This window comes from Lipotes vexillifer, unplaced genomic scaffold (genome assembly GCF_000442215.2).
Source record: "Lipotes vexillifer unplaced genomic scaffold, Lipotes_vexillifer_v1.1 scaffold504, whole genome shotgun sequence".
Lineage (NCBI taxonomy): Eukaryota > Metazoa > Chordata > Mammalia > Artiodactyla > Lipotidae > Lipotes > Lipotes vexillifer.
In genome coordinates this window covers 303,392-323,766 of record NW_006785225.1, presented here as the reverse complement: position 1 = coordinate 323,766, position 20,375 = coordinate 303,392, and the positions used below count along the sequence as shown (strand labels likewise).

Genomic DNA, 20,375 nt, shown 5'->3' with positions numbered 1-20,375 from the left:
AAACCACTGAACTGTACACTTTAAAAGAGTAGATTTTATGGTATGTAAATTTCATCTCAATAAAGCTATTAAACACACATGTATTTGATTTTTTATACATTCATCTGGTATCCTGCATCCTTGTCAAACTCACCAATTAGTTCTGGTAGCTTCTGTTAAGATTACAGTGTCCACTGGGAAAGTGTTCCTAAGCAAGAAGCCCCACTTCCCACATACAAAGAAGATATGTGTAATTCAGAGAAAGCCAGGAGCACCAGAATTCAGGCCAGAGGCCTGAGTTCTCGGCATGGAGTCTCCCAAGATGGGCTATTCTGCTACAGTGCCCTGCAGCTGCTAGAAACCCAAACTTCTGCTCCAGTGGCCTGGGATGCCAGGGATGGTGGTGGGGCTCTCTCTGTGCTGCTTGACCAGCACAGCCTTCCCTAAAGCCAAGTCCACTGCTTACCACCTCCTGAGGCCATGTGGCTGTGGGGGAAGACTGTCCAACAAAGCCACTGCCTCTTCTAGCCGTCCCCAAAGAGTCCTTGTAGACAGACTGCTTACTGTTCCTATGGTTCCTCTCAGAACTATGCCCACGGCTGCTGACAGATGTTCACTGGCTCCTCCCTTTGGCCAGTGAGTCAGGGTTTGCCAATGCTTGCCCCTTAAAGATTTCCATAACATTCTTTGGTCCTCTCTTAGCATACTGCTCACATCCTTGATCAATTCCAGTCCCTGCTGAGCCTCTCCAATCACCAGTCACTGTTCCTGGGTCTGTCCCTGTCTCACTCACCGCTTCCTAACCCTTCCCCCAACCCCCACCATCAGGAGTCGGTGACACAGGTGTGTGCATATACATGTGTGTCTGTGTGTAGTGACTAGTTCCAGCCCACTTCTTTCTCACACAAGGATGATCCTGTGTGACAGATCTTTTATGCAGATTTTACTGTCTAGAAGGTAAAAGACACACACTGGAAGGTTTTCTTTTTTTTTTTTTTTTAGCTTTCTCCAATTGAAGCAGTAGGTACTTTTTTTGAAGCAGTAGGTAACTCTTAAAAAACTAATACAAATGTGGCCATTTGATTTATTAAAGCTAGAGAAATCATCTGGAAGAACTGTTTCCAACTTGGTCAGTGACTCAAGGATATCTGGGAGCTATTTTTGTCTCAGTGTAAGGGAGCTGCTCAATAATGATCACCAAAACAACAGATGCTTACATTTTCAAAGACCTAAAATAAAAATTAAAGTATTTTTGAATAATTTTCTTCAAAAATAAACTATATAATTATTTTGACAAACCTACCATAGAATTTTTGGATTTTTAACTCAAGCTACTCAAGCTATAAATATTGATTTTAAATTTTTAAAAACTAAAGAACTCAATAAAAAAACAAAATATTTATTTAGAGTCAATTCAGGATTCACCATCACCTCAGTTTGGCTGAAAAATAGATACATTTTCCTGTTTTGTTTTTGTTTTTCTTCAATTTCCAAATGATTTGTCAATTATATAGATTTGCCCAGAGGAAGAAAATTCATAGTCCCTGTGACACACTGAATAAGGCTTCCGAAAGATGTCCAAGGTCCTAATCTCTAGAACCTGTGAAATATGCTAACTTGCATGGTAATAAAGATTTTGCAGAAGTGATTCAGTCAAGGCTCTTGAAATGGGGAGATTATCCTGGATTATCTGGGGGCAGGGAGGGTAGGATAATGCAATTACAGGGGTACTTGTAAGAGAGAGGCAGAAGAGTCAAGTCAGAAAAGGTGATGTGACGGTGGAAGCAAAGAAAGAATGAAAGATGCTATTACACTGCTGGCTTTGAAGATGGATGATGGGGGCCATAAATCAAGGAATGTAGGTGGACTCTAAAAGCTAAAAAGGGCAAGGAAATGGATTCTCCCCAAGAGCCTCCAGAAAGACTACTACCCTGCTGACACCTTGATTTTAGGACTTCTGTCCTCCAGAACTGTAAAATGATTATTTTAAGTCACTACTATCGTTACAGCAGCAATAGGAAACTAATACAGGCCACTATGGCTATAGAAGAAGTTTCTGAGCATCTGGAATGATCAGTGCAGAGATGCAACACCTCAGCTACTTGTCTCTTGCTCGTCAAAGTGCTATGACGTTAAAAGCTTTTCAAAGAAAATCACAGAGCTGTAATGTATATTCAATTGAAGCTATCATTTCATAGCCAATATTTTTTCCAAACACAATTAAGAGCCTGTGTGTGTGTATAAGGTGTATATGTATGTGTTTGAAAGGTAGCTTGGGTTAAAAACAGAATGTTATCATACAGCTCATTTAGTAACAGTGGCTGCAGCAGCAGCAGCAGCTTGGTTTAAGACCTCTGTGTTGGACTTCCCTGGTGGCTGGTGGCACAGTGGTTAAGAATCCGCCTGCCAATGCAGGGGGACATGGGTTCGAGCCCTGGTCCAGGAAGATCCCACATGCCGTGGAGCAGCTGAGCCTGTGCGCTACCACAATGAGAAGCCCGCCCGTAGCAACAAAGACCCAGTGCAGACCAAAAAAAGTAAATAAAATGAATAAATTAAAAAAAAAAAAAGACCTCTGTGCTACTTTCCCATCCTCTGGAAAGAACATGCATCATCCAACTGTCATCAATTAGTTAATAAAGGCCTACTCCATGGAGATGACAAAGTGAGGGTGGTGGGTGGTATGAAAGGAGCAGAGAAGACATTAATATATAAGTAAATCAATAAGCAAACAAGAAAACACCTGGTAGAGGAAATGTGCTCTGATGAAAACAAAGCCAGATGATAGGCTGGAAGTGGGACTGGGGATGAGGACTGACCAAGATGGAGTAGTCAAGTTAGTCCTCGCTGAGGGCTGACCCCTGAGCAGAGGTCTGCTTGATGAGAGAATCAGAAGGAAGAACTTTTGGGGTAACGGGAATGAGCTCAGCATGTCTGAGAAACAGAGCCAGTGGGGCTAGATCTGAGTGAGACTTAGGAAAGACTGGGAGCAGAGGTGACAGGGTTTGCTGGATGTGGGCACTGATAGTATGAGGGGAAGTAAGGATGACTCCCAGGTTTTTGTCCAGGCAAATGGGTGGATGGTGGTACCATTTACTAAGAGACAGGGAAGATGCGCAGAAGGAAGAGATCTTTAGGACACATTAAGTTTGAGATGTCTTATTAGACATCTAAGCAGTTGGGTGGCAATACGAGGCAGGTGAGATGACTGTGGCTCATCCCAGATGTGGCAGGGCTGCCATGGGAACACTCACTAAACAAACAGTGGTGTGGACAGAAAACTTAAGATGAAGTCACTGGAGGATTTTCCTATGTGTTGTCCTCATACAATGGCTTTCTGTTTTTCCTCTGGGAGAAAAATTCAGGCTAGTCAAGGACTAGAAAGGGCAGAACAAACACAAGAGAAAGGCACCAGAAGCCCAAAATAGATGAGGACATGTTAAAGGGCACAAAGTTACTCTAAATGGATTCAGTTACCCCGCCCTCAATGAACCTTCTCCCCAGGGCTTGAGAAGCTGTATAGTAGACAGAAGTTAGTACTACCACGGCCATTCTTGAGGCATCGGGCAGACAGAAGAAAAACTACAAGGCCAAGGCCTACCTGCTGTTGCACATTCTGCAGTGAGTCTGTTTTTTGTTGTCAGTCTCGGGCTAAGGAGGGGGGTTTGGCCTCTGTTAGAAAGAAACACTGTAGTCCTGTGTGCCAGGGTAGCCAGTGTGGCCTGAAGGGCCCCTGCAGACTGGTCCTGGACATAGCACTGTCTCTCCAAGATGGTAGGCCCTGGGCAGTCACTCACCTCCTCAGACCTTGGTTCCCTTCTCTACAAAATGAAAGGGGAGCAATTAGACATCATTGTCAAAGGGCCCTAGGTGTCTACTTGTAAGAAACACTCCAAGACTCCAAACCAATGAGTAAGTACGGTAATCCCCATCTGAGGGCTGAGGAAACTGAGGCACTGAGAGGCTCCACAAAGGCCTGTGGTCCTGCAGATTACACTCTCAGAAGCTTGGGTCTCCTATCTTCTTTTTTGTTTTTTGGCCAGGCCACGCGGCTTGTGGGAATTTAGTTTCCCGACCAGGGATCAAACCCACATCCCCTGCAGTGCAAGCGCAGAGTCTTAACCACTGGACCACCAGGGAAGTCGCCGGGTCTCCTATCTTCTGAGGAACATTCAAGTAAGCTCCAAGCAGGTACCCATGAGGGTGAAGACAAAACCTCCTCCTTCCTGGGGTGGCCCCAACCAATTGTAGGGAAGAGGAAGATGCTTTAAAGGTAGAACAGCATATGAGCTCCTGAAGACTGGGCTCCATCAGAACAAACTTCAGGTAACCCCTACAAGGTTTCTGGACCCTAGGCTTGGTCACCTGACCAATACTACTCCCTGTAGCTAACTGGCTGGGTTCCATCAACTTTTGAGAAGGGACTGGGCACAAGTCCCCCAGGGCTGCAAGAACAAAGAGCAGGAAAGGGGAACAAGGAGTGCCAGGATTTGTCTGCCAGCTCCCCTTCACTGAGGGATAGCACTCCTTTTCCTAAGAAGTAGCTCCTTCCCTGTGCCAACCCTGTGGCTTCGGTGGGGAATGCCAATCCTAGTTAGCCTCCTCCCTGACCCAAGCTGGACCAGTAAGAGATCTTCCCGGAATTTTTGTACAAGGGAGCTGGGAGGAGAGTGGGTCTCAAAGCTCTGTGCTGTCACTGTTCCAATTTCATGTAGAAAGCCAGTTTGACAGACTAAAGCTAATAAACAGAAAGCAGAGACAAAAGACAGGGACAGAGACAGAAAGAAAAGTCCCAGACAGCATTTGAGTCCCTAAGACTTCGCTCCTCTGCTTGCCCTGAGGTCTGGCTGACCAAGTTGGTTAGAGATGGGATTCTCTACCCTGAAGCAACCAAAGTTCTCTGACTAAAGGGGCCACATCCAAGCATCTTTTTCTTTACCTTGCATAACACGTGGCCCACAGTAGGTGCTCAAGAAATGTATGCTGAAATGAAAAGGGAAATAGGTCAAGGGCTGGTAGGAAGCCTGAAGTACAAGACACTGGGGTCAGACCATGCTGACACACCACCCATGGGCAATCCTGGGCTTGACTGTGAGCTTTGTTATCGTGATTTTTCTTTTCAAGCAAAGCAAAGGAGTTAGAGCAATCTGCCTGTATCATGCCCCCTTTTACACAGACTAATAGCGAAGCCACTTCCGGGCCTTTGAAAGAGGCTGCAGACCTGCCTCTATCCCTGGGAAAGTCATTTAACTTCTCTGGTCTCAGTTTCCTCATCTATGAAACAGGGCAGGTGATGCAAATATCCCTGCCAGCTCTAGAAGAATCCATGGTTCTTAGTCCTCCTTCTCATTGAGAGAGTCTAGCAACTATGGTCTTTCCCATACCTCTGCCTGGGTAAGTCTCCCCTCCAGCCCCACCACCCTCAGCTTCAGGACAGGACCTCCTCCAACCCCCTATTCCTGCCCTGGAGTCAAAGTCAACAACTTCCTAAGCGTGAGCCCTGGCAGGATAAGCAGTCACCCATCCCTGGATGGGCCTGGTGTGAAGCTGGGGTGATGTGCCCAGGAATTAGAGTTATCACCCTCATCACAGGGCCAGAGCCAGCTGTCTCAGAGGACAGTGGGATGTGAGGGCCAGAAGAAAACGAGGGGGCTCAGCTGCCCTGCACAACTATCAGGCCCTGTAGGGAGACAGGTCCAGGTGGCTCTGGGTCAAAGGATAGCTGGTGCTGCATGATAGGGACAACACTGTGACAATGAGTGCCACCCAACTAACCATTCTTCCCTCTCCAAAGAGAATAAGCCCTGTCACTCCCAGAGAGAATGGACGGATAGCCAGCCTGGTGCCCACATCGAAAAGCCTATCCCTGCCACGTCAGACACCTATCAGATGCCAGTGGCACAAGGAGAAGCCACGCCAGGAGGCTTCAGGCCAGGAGGCAGGAGGCCCCAAGTGCCCAGTTCAGATGCTCTGGCACCACCCACTTCCCCCTCCATCATCACTCAGAGGGGAACTCCCAATCACAGAAGTATGGGGGTGGCTGAGGAAATGGCTCACCATCTTGGCACTCCCAGATGCCATCCCTGGTTACAGTGTCCTCAAGGTGAGAGACTCCCTACAGGGGTGCCAGGGACTCCAGCATGATTGCTCCAAGAGCTGCCCCATGCCACTCCCACCTGGCAGGACACATCAAGGGCCTCAGTCCCAGGGGAACTAGGAATGGAGAGGACTCCTACTTCTGAGTAGAAAGATTTCCACATCGTCAGCACATTAGCACAGAAACCTGGAAGGGGGCTGGTGCTGTGCCTGTCCACTAGGTTCTAGTCCTGGCCCGCAAATGACCAGCACACAGGGTCCAGCTCAGGCATCACAAACTAGCCTAAGCGCTGGTCCCCATGCCACCAAATCAGCCATCTTTCCCCAAGAAATGGATCCTGATCATCACTGGACTTTGGGCTCAGAAAGACTTGGGTTTGAATCCCAACTCTTTCTCTTCTTAGCCCTCTGAGTTCCCTTGGCTGAACTCTTTCAGGGTTGGTGGGAAGATTAAACGAGAATGGACATGGAACACCAGCCTACAGGAGGCACTCCCTGGCAAGTTTCCCTGCCCTCTCTGTCTCTAACACCAGCTCCATGGTCAAGCCAGGCACTTCGGACTTCCTGCTCCTTTCTTTCCTGAGGGAGCGAGCGGGATGGAGCTGGCTTTCCTAACTAACAGCCCGCCAACGGCAGCCCTAGGCCTGTTCCACTCTTACTTGTCCCCAGTTTCCTGGGGAGGTCACCTGGCCCTCAGAGCAGTCGGCAGAGATCAACAGCCATGTTATTCACGGGGCTGGCTATGGAGGGAAGGCGCTGGGCTGGCTTAGCCAGGGTGCTTCCTAAACCTGGGTCACTGTGGAGAGAGCACATATGTCATAGGAGACCTCATGGCAAGGCTGCTTCTCAAGGATGGTCACTCACTCAGAGTCACCACTCCCTGGAAATCCATCAGACAAATGTTTTCCCCATAACCTCAAATATCTTAAAAAATCTGATAAGACCCACCGCCTGGAGCAGCTCGACAATGGATAATGGGAAAGCAAAAGAGATTCTCTCATTCAGCAAACTCCGTGTGGTGACATCAGGAAGTCCCGTCATAGTACTCACAAGACTGTTACCCCAAGTTCTAGGAACCTTGGGACCAAGGAACAGGACCAACACAAGCCTAAGGTGATGCTTCTGGCAGCTCCAGGCCAAACGGGCCAGGAGTGCCCTGGAGGGTCTTCTCTTTATGGTAGTTCAACATGAAAGCCAAGCAAAGAGGGCAGGAGAAAAAGGCTATCTCTGCAGATAGCTGTGACACCAGGTAGAGCCTGCCCTCATAGGGGCACCCAGGCCCTACACTGAGATAGATGTCAGCCTGAAGCCACGGGCAGGGTGGGGGACTGTACAGCCAGCACCTGCATATAAAGGGGCCTTCTACAGGTCATATTCCTCCCCAACCCTGACAGAAATAGATACCTGATTGCCAGGAGAGGCCCAGGGACATCCAGGGTGGGTCTTGCTGGGTCTGGCTAAGACATGGCTCAAGTGGCATCTAGCACATTTGGCAGGGCTACCTGCCAACGCCTCAGGCTCCCAGAGAACAGGCTGGGTCTGTCATCCATGCTCAATCAGGCTAAGGAAAGGGGTGAACTGTCCCACTAAACTGAGGTATAACCTCAGCTCCCAGGCCTTGGTATCTCTCCTCTGGGATTGGGTTTGGCTTGTCCTTATTTCCACTAAGGTCCTTTCGAACTTCTGGGGAAAGTTAATGGACAGATGACCCCTGGTAATGTAGGAGCCTGTGACTTTCTGCACATACTGCCAGATCCTGAGAAATGGGCATGCATAAAACCCTTCCCAAAAGAAGGCCCAGTGTGGTAGTCCAGTATTTCCAGGACCCCTAGATACAGACTCCCTCAAGGAGGCAACAAGAGGTTGAGCAGTAACTGGTCCCTACTCAGCTGCACCCTCATGTGGCCCCAGCCTCCAGCCACACCAGACGACACTTGATAATCTCTGTTTTCAGAGACTGACAAACTCAGGTTTCAGAACTGGCTCTTCTGCTGTCGATGAAACCTCTTATCTCAAAGGACTTAACTTGCCCTGAAAAACACAGCCTTAAATCCAAAAATTTTACCTCTGTGCTACAGAGAGGTAGGAGCTGGTATCTGGAAGAAGAAAACAGGATACTGTAGACAAGAAAACCCCAGGCCCAGGAATAATAACTTATTTGTTATCTTAGCTGCCTCATTTCAAAAGGCTGCCAAGGAGCCCTGATACACTGTGGTAATACAGCTCTCCCTGTGAGTGAGGTTAAGAAAGGCCCATGGAAAAGGACCACGGGCTTAACTGGCCACAGGGCCAAGGGCACTGCTGGCCCAGAGAGGAGAAGCAGGGAAACAGAGGGCCTCTTACATGAAACAAGCTCCATAGTAGGGACTGGGGAGGGTCCTGTGGCACAAACCATTAACCCCCATGTGAACCACCAGGAGTTTTGACCAGCTACCTGGCCCTTGGGCCCAACTACCAAACCACCCTCTGCCTGGACTGCCCAGTAGAACCTGCTGCCAGAGCTACAAGGCCTCTGGGTTTCTATCCCTCCACTCCCACCCAGTCATTTCCCAAGGACATTTCAGAGAAAGAACAGAATGAGAAAGGCAACAAGGGATTGGGCAGCACCAAGCGCATAAACCCCAACCTACCTTCCCACAGCCCTGGTCCTGGGCAGCTGTTCCAGTGGCTTCAGGGAATCTCCTGGCTGCCCCCCTTTTCCAGGGAGGGCTGCCTCAAGGTACCTTATAGGCGTGAACTCAGGACCATCACGAGTCAGCTTCTTCCCTTCACCAGCCTCAGCCAGTACTCACTTGGGAGGCTTGTACAGCGCCTACAATCAAGCCAGCGTTGCTGAGGCCTATTCCCAGGCGCACTGCCGGGATTAGGAGGAGGTAACCCAGACGCCCAGTGGCGCCCTGATAATTCAACCCACTCAGCTGGAGAGAAGCACGACTTCCCTCACGGAGGGACTGAGCAGCCCCACGGCAGACCCCTGTGAAGCAACGTATATCCTAGGTGAAAGATGCTCCAAAGAGAGGTGGTGGTCAATGATGAATATAAAGGGGGCTCATCAGCTGTGGGGAACAAGGGTCTCAGCCCACATGGAGTGGGACAGAAGCAGTCCCCATTTGGTGGGTACAGACTAACAGCACTTCCAGACTACTGGAAACCCACTTACGTGTCAGTAATCTCTAAGACATCTGCTGAACAAAGCCACCTACTATTGGTATTTGCTCTGAGCAGACACCTTATCCTGCATATCCTTAGGAGGATAGAGAGGAAGGATACCCAACACTCAGTTATTTATTGCCACAACAGGAGCTAGCCTCTGCCCTCATGAACCTGGCATGGACCCTCAGGGCTCTGCCCTGATCTCTGCTATCTGCTGTTCCTTTCCCATGGCACACGCAGATATGAAATATCAGCTGTTTGCAGAATGTGTCCCACCCAGTAGAAGCAGGCCCCAGCCACAGGGATTAGGACACAAACACTCCCATGGGTGTGCTCCTAATAGCCCACTCTGTTAGTAAGGTAACAGTCTTAATAAGGTCAGCTCCAGGGAGAGGAAAAGATGCTCACTTGATCATGACCCATCATGTGGAATGAAAGCAGACAGTCACCCTGCCACCCCTCCTTGTCCTACCACTACACCCTCCCCTCTCACCCCCACTGAGGCCCAGCTGCCAGGTGCCATTTCCTTCAGAAGATATGCCCCCCATTCCCAATCCTCAGCTGTGGTTCTTCTAGCTGCTTCTTTTCCAACAGTTCAAGGAAAGGATGCCTCAATGGGCCTGGGTTCTCCTTTGAGGGGTTGTAGTAATTAAGGTAATAGATGCTACCCCAAGAGAACAGCTGCCTCCTCCAAGGAAATGGCAAGGAGGAAACTATCAGCTGTCCAGCTCTGATGCGGATGAGGCCACCTATCAACACAGCCTGAGTCTCCCTGGCTCTGTCTGACGTACAAGACACAGAAGGAAGATCTGTTCTATCCTTGCCCCTTTCAAAGCACCCAAGCTTGGGAGAAGCCCAAATCCCCCTATATCCACACCCCGACTTACCTCCTGCTTCTCCAATCCAGGGATCCCAGCCCATGCGGTTTGCTGCCAGCTCAACAACCGAAGGGTGGGGCTGCAGGTACACTCACCTACCTGCAGATCATCCTTCCTGGCTGCAAAGCCATTTAGCCAAGGGTTCTGACATTCTTATTTTGGGCCACACCTGTTCCTTGGTTCATACTTAAGGAGGCCAAAAACACTTTATAAAAGATAAACATCAAAACTTCCACATCTTCCAACAGAAACCTCTGACCATGCAAGCTACGACATGCCCATATGTTCCCAGGAAAAACTGAGCACACAGCTTCACACTAGAATCACTCCCTGTTACCACCTGCTTCCAGAGCCAAGTGAGACCCCCGGCATGGCTACCGTCTACTCCTGACAGCCCTAAAGGCAAAGATGGGCTTGCTGAGCCAGTACAGGAAAACCTATAAGAAAACACTCAAAACATCAACATCCTGACTTTGGTTGCTATTCCATCTTCATCCTCCATAATTCACCTCTAGCTAATGTACTAAACATGTCTACTCAAATACAGAAAACACAGCACTGGAGAGAAAATGTAGTTCAGATTACACCTAACACCACTCTGATATACAAACACCCATAAAAGAACTTTAAATGTATAGGTACTTTCTTCCTCAGGTAGGAAAAACAAACAAACAAACAAAAACCTTTCTGGGGACTTCTCTGGTGGCACAGTGATTGAGAATTCGCCTGCCAATGCAGGGGACACGGATTCAATTCCTGGTCCAGGAAGATCCCACATGTCACAGAGCAACTTAGTGTGTGCACCACAACTACTGAGCCTGTGCTCTAGAGTCCACGAGCCACAACTACTGAGCCCACATGCCGCAACTACTGAAGCCCGTGCACCTAAGGCCCGTGCTCCGCAACAAGAGAAGCCACCACAATGAGAAGCCCGTGCAGAGCAATGAAAAATAGCCCCCACTCATCACAACTACAGAAAGCCCACGCACAGCAATGAAGACCCGACGCAGCCAAAAATAAATAAATATATACATACACACATACATTAAAAAAAAAACCTTCTCAATAGCAATAGAAGCTAAAATTTGTGTACCCCTCTTTTGTATGAGGCACTATTCTAAGCACTTTAAGCACTCAATCCCCATACGCATCCGATATATGAGTTAGGTACTAGTATCGCATCCATTTTACACATGGGGAAACTGAGACCCAGAGCAGTTAAGTAACTTGCTCTAGGTAACACAGATGCCAGGATGCAAATGCAGTGTGGCTCCAGAGTCCATGTTCTTGGCCACTGAGCTACACTGCTCGAGAAGCCAACCACAGCCCTAGGTGTCTTTCCTCACACAAGCACAAGTGAGCCAGTAGTTGGTTCAACAACACTGAGCCCCGACATACAGAAAAGGGGAGACAGTGACTCCTCCTACGGAATGAAGGTAGTGGCAGAGCCCCCACGCACTACCAATGCCACAATAGGGCAGTGCAGGGAGGCTGAGCTCCAAATGAAGGCTTCTAGCCCAAGGCAGGTTGCAGGCCAGGGGGACCTGACTCGGCACTGGTTCCAAAACACATTTGGCTTACGGAAGCTACTTCACTGAGGCAAAGCACAGGGAAATGCAGGAATGGCCTGCTCCCATAGCCCAAGGGCATCTGTGCTCACTCTGGGAGAGCTGCTGTAAAAAGATGTGGTCCAGCCCCAAGGAGTTCACAACCCAGCAAGGATACAGTTGCATAAATGTGGAAGAATCACATGTGGCAGGGTGGCAAGTGTCATCAGAGACATGATCAGGGCTGAAGGGGTCAGGCAAGACTACACGAGGGGTCACAAGCAAGAAGGACATCTCCAGGGCAAGAAGGACATCTGCCAAGGGGCACAGCAGGAAATGCCTGCAGGATGTTTGGGGTCCCACACAGACATACTGGTGTGCAGCGTGTGTGGAGGGCAGAGGTGGCAGAAAAGACTGAGCAGGGCCCACAGCACATGTGTCCTGTGGGCAGAGGGGTCAGAGGTCCAAAGCAGGCAAGGGGCAGAGGGTACAAAGGGAATGGAGAGCAGAGGCCTGAGGTAAAGTGATTAATCAGGAGGCCATAGAAATAGCCCAATGGAGAAGCTGTAGAGACTGGAGGCCCAATGGTGTAGGGATAGAGAAGGGGGACAAATTACAGAGATGCTTAGGAAGTAGCAGAACCATGGGATGAGAGACAATTACTCTGAGGTCTCCCACTTATGGCCAAGGTGGACAGTGACTGTCAACAGAGACAGGGAACACATGAGGATCTGGTTTCTGCAGGAAGGTAACCTCATTTTGGGGCAAGCGGGTTCACTGTCTACTGGACCTTAAGCAAAACACTGGGGTTTCTGGAGGCATGATCTGCTCAAAGACAGAGTGGAGACAGAGGAGTAAGTTCTGTGCTCTTGCCTGGAGGGCTCTTCGGCTGCCCCTTAACTGTACTTTCAGGGCCTGGCAAAGCACAATCAACCATTCATAGGCAACAGAGAGTCTGCTGGGTTCCTCAAGGAAGGTGAGAACTGCCTCCACTACCTCCATACCTACTTCACCCAGCTACTTTAAGTTCTAATCAAGCCACAACTACTGAGCCTGCATGCTGCAACTACTGAAGCCCACGTGCCTAGAGCCCGTGTTCCGCAACAAGAGAAGCCACTGCGATGAGAAGCCTATGCACCACAATGAAGAGTAGCCCCCACTTGCTGCAACTAGAGAAAGCTTGCATGCCACAACTAAAGATCCCGCATGCCACAACAAAGATCCCACACATGGCAACAAAGATCTCGCGCGCCGCAACTAAGACCTGGCTCAGCCCAATAAATAAATAAATATTAATTTTTTTTAATTAACTCAAAATGGATCAAAAACCTAAACAGAAGAGTAAAATGGGAATTCCCTGGCAGTCCAGTGGTTAGGACTCCCCACTTTCACTGCACGGGGAACAGGTTCAATTCCTGATCGGGGAACTAAGATCCCACATGCCATGTGGTGTGGCCAAAAAAAAAAAAAGAGTAAAATTATGAACCTCTTAGAAGAAAACATATTTAATATTCTCGATCTTGGATTTGGCAAAGGATTCTTAGATATGATACCAAAAGCATGAGCAACAAAAGAAAGAAATAGATAAATTGGACCTCATCAAAATTAAAAACTTTTGTACTTCAAAAGATATCAAGAAAAGACAACCTGGGACTTCCCTGGCAGTCCAGTGGTTAAGAATCTGCGCTTCCACTGCAGGGGGCATGGGTTCGATCTCTGGTCGGGGAATTAAGATCCCACATGCCTCAGTGTGGCCGAAAAAAAAAAAAAAAAAAGAACAAAAGAAAAGACAACCTAATACACACACACACACACACACACACACACACACACACACACAAAATGGAACACTACTCAGCCATAAAAAACAATGAAATAATGCCATTTGCAGCAACATGGATGGACCTAGAGATTATCATACTAAGTGAAGTCAGAAAAAGACAAATACCACATGATATCATGTATATGTGAAATCTAAAATATGACACAAATGAATTTACTTACAAAACAGAAACAGAGTCACAGACATAAAGAACAAACTTACAGTTACCAAGGGGGAAAGCGGGGGTAAGGGGAGGGATAAATTAGGACTTTGGGATTAGCAGATACAAACTACTATATATAAAATAGATAAACAACAAGGTCCTACTGTATAGCACAGGGAACTATATTCAATAGCCTAAAATAAACCATAATAGAAAAGATATGAAAAAAGAAAGTCAACCTAAAGAATAGGGGATGGTGGTGGGATGAATTGGGCGATTGGGATTGACATGTATACACTGGTGTGTATAAAACTGATGACTAATAAGAACCTGGTGTATAAAAAATTTTTTTTAATTTAAAAATTAAAAATAAAAGAATAGGGGAAAAGATTTTCAAATCATATAACTGACAAGAAACTTGTATCCTGAACATATAAAGAACTCTTACAACTCAATAATAAAAAGATAAATAACCCAATTTAAAAATAGGCAAGCCATGCAGCGTGGCCAAAAAAAGTAAAAGATACTAATAGACATTTCTCCAAGGAAGATAGACAAATGGTCAATAAGCACATGAAAAGAGGCTTGATATTATTAGTCATCAGGGAAATGAAATGAAAACCACAATGAAATACCACTTCACACCCACTAGGATGACTATAATCAAAAAGTCAGATAATAACAAGTGTTGGCAAAGATATGGAGAAATCAACCCTCATACACTGCTAGTGGGAATGTAAAATGGAGCAGCCACTATGGAAAACAGTCTGGCAGTTCCTCAAATGACTAAACAGTGTTACCATATGACCAAGCATTTCTACTCCTAGGTATACAGTCAAGAGAAATGAAAACACATGTCTACAAAAAATATTGTACACAAATGTTTACAGAAGCATCAATCATAACAGCCAAAAGGTGGAAACAATCCAAATGATCATCAACAGATGCATGGATAAGCAAAATGTGATATATCCATACAACAGAATAATATTCCGCCACAAGAAGGAATGAAGCTCTGAAACACGCTACAGCGTAGGCGAACCTCGAAAACATGCTAACTGAAAGAAGCCAGTCACAAAGGGCAACATATTATATGATTCTATTGATATGAAATCTCCAGAATAGGAAAATCCATGGAGACAGAAAGTAGATTAGTGGTTCCAGGAGCTAGAAGAAGGGAAAGTCCAGGAATGACTATTAATGGGTATGGAGTTTTTCTCTGGGATGATGAAAATAATCTGGAATTAGACTGCAGTGATGGTAGCACAACTTTGTAACTATATTAAAACCACGGAATTGTACACTTTAAAGGAGTGAATTTTATGGTACGTTAATTATATCTCAATTTAAAAATATGTATGAAACGGACTTACTTCCCTAGTGGTCCAGTGGGTAAGACTCCACACTCCCAATGCAGGGGGCCCGGGTTCGATCCCTGGTCGGGGAACTAGATCCTGCATGCATGCCGCAACTAAGGGTCTGCATGCCGCAACTAAGAAGCCCGCATGCCACATCGAAGATCCCATGCGCCGCAACTAACCGGCGCACCCAAAATAAATAAATAAATAAATATTTAAAAAAAAGAAAGCAACAGATTGATAACAGTGATCGTTCTTTTTTTAATAATTAACAAAACAGATTCAATTAATCTAAAAGATCAGTCACAAAGACGTTTTTAGGTTTCAGTAATATTAATCATAGTCATTTTCCTATACATTAAGAGAACCAGATGGCCAAAGCAGAATATACTAAAAGCAGTGCCACAAGAAAAAGCTGCTGCTTGAACAAGCTAACAAGAGAGGAAGAGGACACCAAAACATGTCCTCCCCCAAAGACCAACGGCCCTGATGGATTCACTGATAAATTAATCTACCACCTCCTGAAGTTCCCTGACATGCCTGAGCTTTCACAGTTCCTACTGCCCAGGAGCCCCAGTCCAGCCTTGACCCCTTCTAGAAGGCCTCTTCTAAACTAGTTCACTCCTGAACTAGCAAATATGATCACATCTTGCCTCTGCTGAAAACACTCTTGAAACTCAGCCATAAAAAAGAACAAAATAATGCCATTTGCAGCAACATGAGTGAACCTAGAGACCATCATACTGAGTGAAGTAAGTCAGACACAGAAAGACAAATATATGATATCACTTATATGTGGAATCTTAAAAAAAAAGGGTACAAATGAACTTATTTACAAAATGGAAGTAGAGTCACGAATGTAGAAAACAAACTTATGGTTACCAGGGGATATGGCGGGGGAGGGATAAATTGGAAGATTGGAACTGACATATACACACTACTATATATAAAACAGAAAACTAATAAGAACCTGCTGTATAGCACAGGGAACTCTACTCAATAGTCTGTAATGGTCTATATGGGAAAAGAATCTTAAAAAAAAAAAAGAGAGGATATATGTACATGTATAACTGATTCACTTTGCTGTACACCTGAAACTAACACCACATTGTATATCAACTATACTTCAATAAAAATTTTTAAAAAAACAAACACTCCTGCAGCTCCCACTGCTTATATATACAGAAGTCCAGGCCCCTTGCCATAGTACACAAGACTCTTCCCTCAACTGGTTCATCCTGACTGTTCCCAGGAAGCCATCCCATCACAGCAGACAACGTATGGATCCACTCTCAGGCCCTATAGTACCACTGCCCAAAACCATCGGGCAAACTCCTATTTGCCCCTAAATGCCAGGCTGAAACACCACTTCACAGTGCTGTGGTGCAGTAACCACCCCTACAGCTACCCTGCACTAAATACACCTGTATCTAGCAAGGAGATACATCAACCCTCAAACATCTCCTCTGGAGTTAACACCAAAGTCTCAAATTCTAGACACAGCTAAGGTCACTACCATCACTCCCCTCCCACCAACCATACATCCAAACAATCCAAATAGCTTTCACCTCAACCAATGACCTCTTAGAAATCAGAAGCAACTGGCAGAAAGGCTTTAGCTGTTATCATCCTCTACCTCTCACCTCACTACCAAAATAAATTCAAGTGGTTTCAGGTATAACTGTTTATGAATGATGACACTTTTGGTTTTGGAGAATGTTACGCTCATCATACACACACACATGCGTGCGCGTACACAGTGACCCCAGGAAATGGAAAGCACCAAAGGGGATTCTGATCTTCCAAACCCAGTGCTGGGATGAACAGTGGCAGGCCCCCCCCATCATTCCAGAGAGGAGTGTCTTGCCGCTATCCCTACATCTGTCCTGTGCTAGGTCTGCGCAGCCATTCAACCAGCCCTGTATCCGGGAAAGCCAGAGGCATCCATCATTCCTAGGGAGAATCCCTATCTAGATGCAACCTGATTCCTACTTTCCACCTTAAGGAATAATCAGGGAGATGATCAGATACAGCAGGAAGGAAAACCTGCAGGAGCTGGCAGGCAGAATGAAAATGAAGACAGGTACAATATCCACAGAACACTGAGGCTCCTTTCTCTTGCCGAAAGAAAGATGCACCAGTGAGGATGTAAAAAAGGTGCTAGCTTTCCTCATGTGTTAGTGCATGAACTAACACCTTATCTACTGTCCTCAAGCCCCTTCTCCCTACAGGGCCAGGTAGAGTCCAACTTCACAACGTTACATTAACAATGTCAAAGCACAAGACCCGCAGCTCACCTCTAAGCAGCCCAGAGGGGTCAAAAGACCCATCTTATGAACAAGGCAAACAGAGTGAGACAGCTCCACATGGCTCCAGCTCAAACAGTTTCAGGTCAATTTAGGCAGACCTTGAACTCCTCCTACCTCACCTGCTCCACACCATGGATCCCAAACCCAATGGCCAGGCGAAAAACGATTCTTACTAAAGAAGGATGAGTGTGTGGAACTCAGAATATCATGCACATGGTAAAAGACTGCATTCCAAGACCAGCTAAAAGACAGGCATGAGGGCTTCTTGATGCAGGGGCATTTGCTTTTGGTTATTTTAATTTTATTTATATTTTTAAAACAGATAATATATTCACAAGAAAGAAAATGTGAAAGCTTCAAAAGTGAAAAATTTCCTTCCCAGTCCTATCCCCAGCCACCCTGTCCCAAGGGACAGCCAATATTACAAGTTTTTCTTAGCTTTCCAAAGATATTCTATGCATGTACAAGCAGATACAGATATATTCATTTTCCCTCATTTTTTTTACATTTGGTAGCATAATATATATTGTTCTATGCCTTATATTTTTCACTTAGTGATACATCCCAGAGATTACTCCAAAACAGTACTGGAAGAGCCTCATTTTTTTCATGGCTGCATAGTATTCTTTTACAGATTAACAAAAATTCATTTAACCAATGTTCAGAGTTGCTTAACCCGATAACAGATTATAGTAGTTATTTTTGTATAACGAACCTATAAAAGCCTCTTTTCTCTGCCACCAAAGCCATGCAAAAGTTCAAAGAGCACATTTAGTGCAAGAAAAAGATTTAAGAATCAGTTTACCTTTGATGGGAGATTATTTTTCTAAGCTCCCTGTTCACAAAGAGACAGAGCTATGAACACTGTAGATACATCGTCAGCTAAGGCCAAGGCTTGAATAACAAAGATCACAGCTGCACGCTACACAAAGAGGCCAAACATGCCACACACATTCTGATTAATAACTAAAGGACAGTTTTTGCTCAGATCAAAGCCAAATTTTTTTAAAAAGTCAGGTTCCTGACAATTAGTTGAACCCTGAGCAGGTCTAGATTTCAAGTACTTGAAATTAGTCAATGACGAAAAAACCTGATTGATATTAAACACAGACTGGAAAAGACATACGGTTTAAGTGCTACTCACTCTTTGGAAAAAGCCAGCTGCCTTCTCTGTGTCAGAGGCCAAAATGTAGAGAGGGCCCGGGCAAAAACACAAGGACTTTTCGTGCCTCCGTGACAGTGTCAGGACAGCTTGCACCATGCCACTTACACCACTCAAGGGACAAATGGACTTAGGACCATATTCTAGAACCCACCAGCTTCTGGTAGAGGCTTTTGTCCCCTCAACTGTGCCTAGCCCAGGACTGAGCATGAACTGCTGGGCAGAAAACAGCTGAAAGGGTGCCTGGGTGGTAGAGGAGGCCCACCTGCAGGGTCCAGAGCCTTCCACAAATCTGAGGTTTGCTGACTGTAAATCTAAGTCTCACGCACATCCTCCTATTTATTAAGAAACTGCCTCAACTGTCTTCCACATGGAGGTCACTTAAAGACTTTGGTCATTAACATGGTAAGATAAAAAAGGAACCAATGTTGGTGGCAGCCTTCCTCTCCATATATGCCAGAATCCCATGCTGGTAAGCAAAGGCCAATAGCAGTGAGGGCTAATGAGGTGTATTCCCACTGGGAGCAAGCTCAGGTCACCTGGTTTTGACTGTAAACAGTTCAAATTCCATGAAGGACAATCACTTGCCAATTAATTTTTGGAATGGAAGCCCACACCAGCCTGGCCCAATGGCCACCTTTCAGGATCCTCCACCCAATGGTTTGGCTTAGCAAGTAGGCAGCCAGCAAACAAAGTCCTCTCCAGCTTGTTGGCTGCCACCATGACTCTCATCACAGAATGGATCAAGAGAGCAGAAAAATGTTCTCTTAGCCAATGACTCACCAGGAAGTCTGTTCATGTTGACGCCTTGAGCTGAGAGTCCTATTCCCATGTACCTGTGAAAAAGCATACATACAAAAATTCTGGTTAGCAAATGATTATGCATCTCCCTTCTCAAATATTTCTTGGTAAAAGACAGAAAAACAGGAAAAGCAATGAATGTAGAGACTCTTTTAACAAACTAGTGGTTCTTGGAGAACCTTTACATTTTGATTTTCTAATGGAAATCTCTCAATGCCTTAAGCAGCTGGAGAAACAGGAGGTAGTGTCTGTAACCAGGAACCACTGGCTGCAGTTTCAGAGGAAAGTTTCCTGGAGTCACTGCTTCCAGCCCCTTGGTTTCTGGCTCCAGCTAAGGTGGCGGAATCTATTCCCAAGAAGTGCCTAAAGTAACTAGTTCAATCCTAGGTAGTGCTTGGCAGAGTAATGCAAGATCAAGTCCAAAGGGACAAGTCACTCTTCAGCAAAGACCAAAACATGGAAGAAGTAAAGCCAGCTGGATCTATATAGGATCATAAAGACCCCTCACACAGGGCTTCTTCTCTGGGGTCTCCAAATTCATTACTCTTGCCCTATACATTCACCACTGGTCTCCTCAGTCATCCAAAGCTGAAGGTGGTGGTGTGTGAGGCCCCAGAGACCCACCCCGTACTCTTCCCACCCAGGTACCTAAACAATTTAGGCAGCTACAGCCAGGTGGGACCCATGCTGGGCAACTCTGTCAAAGATATCTCAGTGGCACTCATGAGAGGGCAGGTCAGAAAAGGAAATGAACAGGGTTTTTTTAGTCTAAATATTTGTACTGTACAAAGAAACAGTGAGGTATTTCCCCAAGAACTTAGAAATAAGAGAAACAAGTCAACACTATCTAAGTGTAAAATAGTAGAAACCCACACATGATGCCTGAATTAACCGCATATGAGCATCAAGAGGTAGTTGAGGCTTCCCTGGTGGTGCAGTGGTTGGGAGCCCGCCTGCCGATGCAGGGGACACGGGTTCGTGCCCTGGTCCGGGAAGATCCCACGTGCCGCGGAGAGGCTGGGCCCGTGAGCCGTGGCTGCTGGGCCTGCGCGTCCGGAGCCTGTGCTCCGCGATGGGAGAGGCCGCAACAGTGAGAGGCCCGCATAC

At 46.4% G+C, this 20,375-nt stretch overlaps 1 protein-coding gene across 1 annotated transcript in view; it reads right to left on the bottom strand.

Moving 5' to 3' along the window:
* Nucleotides 1-20,375, bottom strand: part of RANBP10 (RAN binding protein 10) — a 66,177-nt gene that overhangs the window by 21,700 nt on the left and 24,102 nt on the right. The window contains exon 3 of the mRNA XM_007457267.1: nucleotides 19,251-19,303. Within this exon, the coding sequence (XP_007457329.1) occupies nucleotides 19,251-19,303 (53 nt within the window). The remainder of the gene's footprint in view (nucleotides 1-19,250; nucleotides 19,304-20,375) is intronic.